Consider the following 7835-nt stretch of genomic DNA (forward strand, 5'->3'; position numbering starts at 1 on the left):
ACACAAAAATAAAAACAGGAGAAATCCCCTTCATCTTCATCTAAAGTCACAGGTGAAAGTGTGAAAGCAAACGTCCCTGTTATTCAACGCAATGACGTTGACATTAGTAAGTGTAATTAATGAGGGTTCACCTTTTTAAATTCACAAAGAAGATATTTGCCATTATTTCAGGCCTCATAAAGCTCAATTGTAAATGGGCAAAATGCCCAAGCACTGCTGCCCTCTACAGGTCGAAGAAAGTAAAAACAGGAACACGTTACAGTTTAAGACCTGCCAGGCTTTATTTAGTGGATGTGCAAAACACCTGGAAATAAGTTAAAAATCATACAAAGGCCACTTATACAGAAAAGTACTTTCTTCTTCCTTGTATTTTCCCACAAAGTTCGTAAAAACTCTTCACAACGAAAACAAAATCACTATGTGAAGAGAAAATACCCACGGGTTAGAGTCAGTTTGTGCCATCAGCTGTTTGCATGTAATACAAGCTGTGTGTCCCGTGTTGGGAATTCCAGCTGTGAGTCGGCCCCTGGGGGCCCGGGGTCCTCCTGGGACAGGAGCCCACTGAGAGTGCTTTCCTGTCGCACGTCATTGCCAACGATGGGAGGTGATTGGTCTTCTTCTGGAGATTCTGGGGGAATCTCATCTGTGTCCTAGATGGAGGAAATAGAGAAATGTTTCACCAAAAATAATTTCTAGTGCAAAAAAAAAAAAACCTTGCATAGTATTTTATAAACAAAAATGCATCTTAGAGTCTTGCACACAGAGTACAAAATATCATAATATGTGTTCACTGTATTGAGAAACTACTGTTCATGATTTAGTTGCTGACTAATTTAGGTAACTAAATGTTTTGCCTGATAACAACAGTTTGTCAGTTTGTGTAAAAAAAAAAAAAAATCCAGAGGTTTTCTTTCATGTGGTTTACTTGCATGTGTTAGCCTTTTTTTTTTTTTACCCCAGACCAAATTATTTTTAATTAACAAAATTTATTTTTTCACCCTATTTTGTATTTGATACTGTTTTATTGCTGTTCAGTTTGGGCTTACCAAGTTGCTTTTTTAATAAAAAAGAAATGCATATTATTCTGCAAGGACTCAAAATGACAGTAAAGGCATTTTTAACATTAAATAAATGCTGTTCTTCTGAACTTTCTATTCATCAAAGACTCTTGAAAAAAAGAAAAGAAAAAAAGATCACAGATTCCAGAAAAATATTAAGCAGCACAACTGTTTTCAGCATCAAATCAGTATATTAGAATGATTTCTGATGGATCATGTGACACTGGAGATTGGAGTAATGATGCTGGTAAAAAAAGAAAACAGTCATTTTAAATTGTAAAATTATGTCACAATATTACTTTTTCTTTACTGTATTTTTAATTTAATAAATGCAGCCTTGTTGAACAGACTTTAAAAATATATTTTTTAATCTTACTAACCCCAAACTGAATAGTAGTGCATATGTGCTCTAACTTAACTAATTCGTAAAAATCTAAGTGCATGAGGGGGGAAATTGTTCTATGAGTTTGATTATCTGAAAAAAAAGAAAAAAAACCCCCCACAGATATACAGTTATATAATTTTCAACTAAATCTACACATTCTCACCTTTCTGCCACAGAATGCATGAAAAAGAGAGAGAAAACACTCAACGACATTTAGATCAATATTCATATTATTCACCACCATCCTCATCTTATTTTCCCATGATCCTTTGCACTACCTTAAGGGGCTGGACCTCAACAGGGGTCTTTGCAATGACGACCATGTCTCTGATTTGGTAAAACAGTAGAACGACTGTAACCCACGGCGAACCAGAGGGAACCCAAGCGGGCTTGTTCAGATCCTCCTGCTCCTCCTGGTGCCGTGTTTTCTGAGCCGGAAGTTTGGGTTCGGGTCGAGCAGGTGCGGCCGCGTCTGTTGTGTTCTGAACCAGGTCAATGGTCGCTATGGGAACAGGACTGGATGGGATAGGAATGTTCTCTGCTAGCATCTTGTCCTCTGCGGGGTAAAAAAATAAATTAAATTGAAGCAAATTTGTGAATGAAAAAACTTGAAAATGTACGGTTAAACTTGTCGTAATTTCAATACCCTATCCATTAGTAGGCTAAAACAGTTTATTGAAGCTGCGAAATGAAACTAGCATTTCACAACAAAACGAGAACAAATCAGAAAATCATTTGAACAAACCATCCAAATGAACTGCTGCACTAAACTGCTGGACTTACTGGAGATGGCATTTTAGTTGGTTTGCTCACACTGCGCAACACAAAGTCACATTTTTTCTCACTATTTGGAAAGGGCACACTTTTTTTACGGCAGTTTTTGCTATTATTTTTTGAAAATGTACTTATATTCTATTATATTTTGTTAGAATTACACTATTATATAGCTACTTATTTACTTAAATTCAATAAACAAAATACAAAAAGGCAAAAAAACAAACAAACAAAAAAACATGAAACAAAAAAACAACATGAAAAAACTGAACTAAACTAAACAAAAAGGGCAAAAACAGACAACAAAACAAATGAAAAAAGTTAACTGAATTAAACGAAAAGCCAACATAAAATAAAAGCAAACAGAACTGAACTAAACAGAAAAGGCAAAGAAGCAACATGAACCAGGGCACCACAAACCCTAAAAATCTAAACAAAATAAAAAAAAAACATTTCAGCTTTTATTTTAAAAGAATAAGCAATATACGAGATATTGTTGCTTACCTTTTTTCTCATTCTGGCCAGTGATGCACATAATTGATGAAAAGATCAGCAAAATAACAAGCGACGTCATTCCTATTCCCCTGAATGTTTCGGCAACACCTGAAAAACAAGACGACCTCTAGCATTCATAATGTCATGTGGTTACAAAAACAACAGGCATTGTTCATACCAAAGTAGTTGACAAATACCCCGCCGACCATAGCCCCACAGCCCCTGCCCAGCCCGAGGTGGAGACCCTGCAGGATGCCTTGAGCGGATGTCCGAAGAGGTGGAGGTACAGCTGCACTCAAATATGAGATACACGCCGCCCATACGGACGCATGTGTTATGCCTGCACAGATACACATTGTTTATCTTGCAGCATAATATAAGGCTTAAATGAATAGTTCACGCAAAAATAAAATTTGCACACCCTCAGGCCATCCAAGATGTAGATGAGTTTGTTTAATTGGAACAGATTTGGAGAAATTTAGCAATACATCACTTGCTCACCAATAGATCCTCTGCAGTGAATGGGTGCCGTCAGACAGAATTCAAACAGCTGATAAAAACATCACACTAATCCACAAGAAATCCAAATGCCCACAGCAGTTCCTCTCACATCAAAAGCCACAAACATATTTGGGTAACACTTTCTATGAAGCCCATATTTATAATACATTATAAGAGTATTCTTAAGGCATTATAATGAATGCATGCATAATGCATTATAAAAACCCTGATAATATGTTATATCATCTTATAAATAATCATAGCAACAATAATAATAATAAATTTTATTTATAACACACTTTGTATTCCAGAGCATGTGAGCGGAGCGGGGAGCGGAGGGAGAATATTTCCTTAAGAGCGCAGAGCGCCTTTCTGAAGATTCCGCTCCGCTCGCTCAATACGCTCAGCGCCGCTCGCTCAACCCAGAATGCCGTTTGGTGATTTGCTTGTTCGAGATCGAGAATCTGTAGAGATCGAGAATAGTAGAGCAGTTATGGAGTCCAGATATTGTTTCAACGAAGTTGCAAGCCTTATACATAAATGTAAAGTAAAAATCAAAGTTAAGAATGAGCAGGGAGAAGAAACTGAGAGGGAGTGCGGGGAGACTGTTAAAGTTAGTACAGATTCATATTGATTACAATACGTATACACGAAGATGTATGCAAACATGGTGCAGCAAAAGGTGAGCTAGTTACATACCATAATAAATGAATAAACAGGTAGGCTAAGGTTATATTCGGTTGTACGGAGCCCCGATCATAACATGCAGACAAAATCACAGCCACGAATTTAGAATAGGCTAGTTCTCTTTTATGCTAGGACTACATTATGGCCACGAATTAAGAATAAATTTTTTTGTTTAGTCTAAATTATGGCCACGAATTAAGTACTCATTCTCTTGTTTAGGCTTAGCTGCCACGAATTCATTCGTTCGTTAATTCGTTCATTCCCTATAGTAGGCCTAAATCGTGGAACGAATTATTATATTTCGTAATTACTTATTAAAATCATTATTGCTTAAACTTAATAAATAATAATAAATTAATTAAAAAAATAATAAAACCTGCTGACGTCGTAGAAACGAATTGTTAATTCGAATTATATTCGGAGCTCCGTAGTTATTAAATAATCTCAGTTAAACTGTAGACCTAAGCTAACACACAGCTGTATATAGGCCTAAATACAGAACTACAGAGTACAGAAGATATTAGCCTACACCACTTAGGCCAATTCAAATATTATTTAAAAAAAAAAAACTGACCCGAAACAATAGGTAGTCCTTCAGAATGTAGGCTAGATATAGGCAGCAGTAATTTATAATCTAATATAATGCACGCAAATTTGTTCTTTACAGAACGGAGCGGGATCTGAGCGGGAACACAGAATCCCAAAGTGCTACAGATTAAAAACAAGAAAAAATATTAAGAATCATTCAAAGGCTTTGCTAAAAAGGTAGGTTCTGAGGCCACGTTTAAAGGGTCATGAAACCCCAGACTACTTTTTCTGAGATCTTAGCAGAGGTGTTTGTTTTGCACATTATAGAAGACAATGTTAGCATCCGATAATTTTAACTGTTTGAGAAAACAAGTTAATTTTAAGCTTTTTTGCGCTATTTTAATCTTCAGGGTTTAAAATCTACATCGTGTTGACGTCACAATTTGTGACGTGGTAAAGGACTATAGTACATCGATGACACGTCGGTGTCTAATAAATTATTCATGAGACTGCGTGTTCTTATCCTATGAGAAGACAGAGGTGCAACAGCGTGTTCATATATATGTTCTCGATGCAGAGTGCAAATGGCTGTGCATTTATTTGTGTATTTAACTCGATGGGAGTGAAATGAAACTGTCAATGAAACTGTCTGAACCCGAAGCTGTGTGTGTTGTCTGTCTCCCCTCGTCCCCCTCCGCTCCGCTGCACACCACGCCCACTTTTATAGCATTTTTTAAAACCGTAGTGAGAACTAACCAGTGCTGAAACAGGGGGTTTTCATGACCCTTTAAAAGCATCGACAGTCTGTGGAGTCCGTAGATGGTCAGGGAGAGCATTCCACAAACTTGGAGCTGCTGAGCAGAAAGCCCGATCTCCCATAGTGCAAAGCTTAGTCCTGGGGGGTTTTAATAGATATGTTGATGCAGAACAGAGTGTACGTTTAGAAGTTTGTGGAGTAAGGAGTTCCTTGAGATATGATGGGGCGTCACCATGTGATGGGTAAGGCGGGAGACAAACAATCCTGAATGAAACAGGAAGCCAGTGTAGTGATTTGAGAATGGGGGTGATGTGATCGTATTTGCGTACCCTCATCAGGATCCTAGCAGCACTGTTCTGAATGTACTGCAATTTCTGTAGGCTTTTGCCAGGGATCCCGATGAGGAGCGCATTACAGTAGTCCAGCCTGGAGGAGACAAAGGCATGGACAAGCTTTTCCCCATCTGCAAGAGTGAGCATAGGACGAAGTCTAGTGATATTCCTAAGATGGAAAAAGGAAGTCTTGCACAGATGTTTAACATGAGCCTCAAAGGTGACATGAGAGTCCATTCTAACACCCAAATTGATAACTGATGTTGAGAGTGGAATGTTTTGGCCAGAAAAGGTAATGCTGGAAATGACAGATGTCTGGACCTGGTGTGGGGTGCCTACTAGAATGGCTTCAGTCTTCGAGCTGTTCAACTGCAGGAAATTTTGCCTCATCCACGCCTATACCTCCTCCAGACAGGTAGTCAAGGTGGAAGATGACAGGGCAGCAGAAGTGGATGAGTTAGTCTTAAGGTAAAGTTGAGTGTCATCAGCATAGCAATGAAATGATATTCCATGCCGACTGATGACATGACTGAGAGGGAGCATATACACAAGGTATGGCGAACTCCAGTCCTGGAGAGCCACAGCCCTGCAGAGTTCAGCTCCAACCCTAATAAAATCTCACCTGCCTGTAGCTTCCTAGTAACCCTTCAGACCTTGATTAGCTTGTTCAGGTGTTTGATTAGGGTTGAAGCAAAACTCTGCAGGGCTGCGGCTCTCCAGGACCGACGTTCGCCACTCCTGATATACAGTATAAACAGAGTGGGGCCGAGCACTGAGCCTTGAGGGACACCACAGGTGACATTGTGTGTCAAGGATTTAGCCTCTCCCAAAGCAACATACTCCATTCTCCCAGTAAGGTAGGATAAAAACCAGTTATAGACAGAGCCAGAGAGACTGATGGTGTGACGTAAACAATACAGAAGTATGCTGTGATCCACAGTGTCGAATGCTGCAGTCAAATCCAGAAGGATAAGAAGAGATGGAGAACCAGCATCTGCTGCCATCAGCAGGTCGTTTGTGACCCTCACCAGAGCTGTTTCAGTGCTGTGGCCAGAATGGAAACCAGACTGTAATTTCTCAAACAGGTAGTTTTGTTTTAAATGGGTCTGAAGTTGTGCAGCCATTACTTTTTCCAACACTTTAGTAAGAAATGGAAGGTTAGAAATGGGCCTGTAGTTGGCAAGGACTTCTGGATCTAAAGTTGGTTTTTTGAGGTGTGGTCTGATTATAAATAATCTTAAATAATCATAGCAACAATAATAATAATACATTTTATTTATAACACACTTTGTATTCACACAGAATCCCAAAGTGCTACAGATTAAAAACAAGAAAAAATATTAAGAATCATTCAAAGGCTTTGCTAAAAAGGTAGGTTTTGAGGCCACGTTTAAAGGGTCATGAACCCAACACTTTAGTAAGAAATGGAAGGTTAGAAATGGGCCTGTAGTTGGCAAGGACTTCTGGATGTAAAGTTGGTTTTTTGAGGTGTGGTCTGATTACAGCAGTTTTCAGTTCAGGTGGAACATGACCAGCCTGGAGGGAGTGGTTGATAACCTTAGTAATCAGGGGACTTGTGGCACAAAGGTTAGATTTCACCAAGGCTGTAGGAAAAGGGTCCAGGGCGCAAGTGGATGGTTTCATCTTTCTGATTATGTCCTCAACCTCTCAATGTGAGATGTCAGAGAAACAGCAGAGAGGATGGGAAGTCCCAGGCTGTAAATCGGCAGTCAGGATATTACAGTAAAAATAGTTCAAAGCAAATGTGTCATATTACACATTGATCTGATATCTATGGAAGCCCGTTTCCACCACTGAATAAAAAATACAAAAAAGGTTATTGCAACTTTTTATCTCACAATTCTGACTTTTTTTTCACAGAATTGTGAGATATAGACTCGCAATTGTGAGTTATAAAGTCAGAATTGCGAGATATATAGTCAGAATTGTGAGATATTAAAAGGGTCATATGACGTTGCTAAAAAGAACATTATTTGTCTAGTCATGTCCTCTTTTGGAAGGCCAAATAAAGTAGTTTCGCTTTAATAACGAAACACACAGCGTCTCCACAACATGGCGGCGGCGGCAGCAACAATACTACAGCAAGAATCAAAGTTACGCCTTCTTTCTTTGCGTGAACATGTGGGCGGCGTTATGCAAATCTTCCCACATTGTGACGTAGACATGTTTTCATGACACATTTTAGGTAGGCGTGGTTGACTCTTAACTTTTATAAAGAATATCTCTTTGGATTTGAGACTTTAGTCTTTGCAACTTTACAGACCGGCTTTATCCTCCGAGAGCCTGTTACTCGACAA

General features: G+C 38.9%; 1 protein-coding gene across 1 annotated transcript in view; it reads right to left on the reverse strand.

The window, feature by feature from the left end:
* Window positions 1–276: 276 nt before the first annotated feature.
* Window positions 277–7835, reverse strand: part of LOC107754251 (major facilitator superfamily domain-containing protein 6-A-like) — a gene marked incomplete at its 5' end in the record, with an annotated part of 14805 nt that continues 7246 nt past the window's right edge. The window contains 4 exons of the mRNA XM_016570625.1: window positions 277–650; window positions 1722–1999; window positions 2722–2820; window positions 2891–3052. Of these exons, the coding sequence (XP_016426111.1) occupies window positions 462–650; window positions 1722–1999; window positions 2722–2820; window positions 2891–3052 (728 nt within the window). The remainder of the gene's footprint in view (window positions 651–1721; window positions 2000–2721; window positions 2821–2890; window positions 3053–7835) is intronic.

This window comes from Sinocyclocheilus rhinocerous, unplaced genomic scaffold (genome assembly GCF_001515625.1).
Source record: "Sinocyclocheilus rhinocerous isolate Xijiao unplaced genomic scaffold, SAMN03320098_v1.1 scaffold1584, whole genome shotgun sequence".
Taxonomy (NCBI): domain Eukaryota; kingdom Metazoa; phylum Chordata; class Actinopteri; order Cypriniformes; family Cyprinidae; genus Sinocyclocheilus; species Sinocyclocheilus rhinocerous.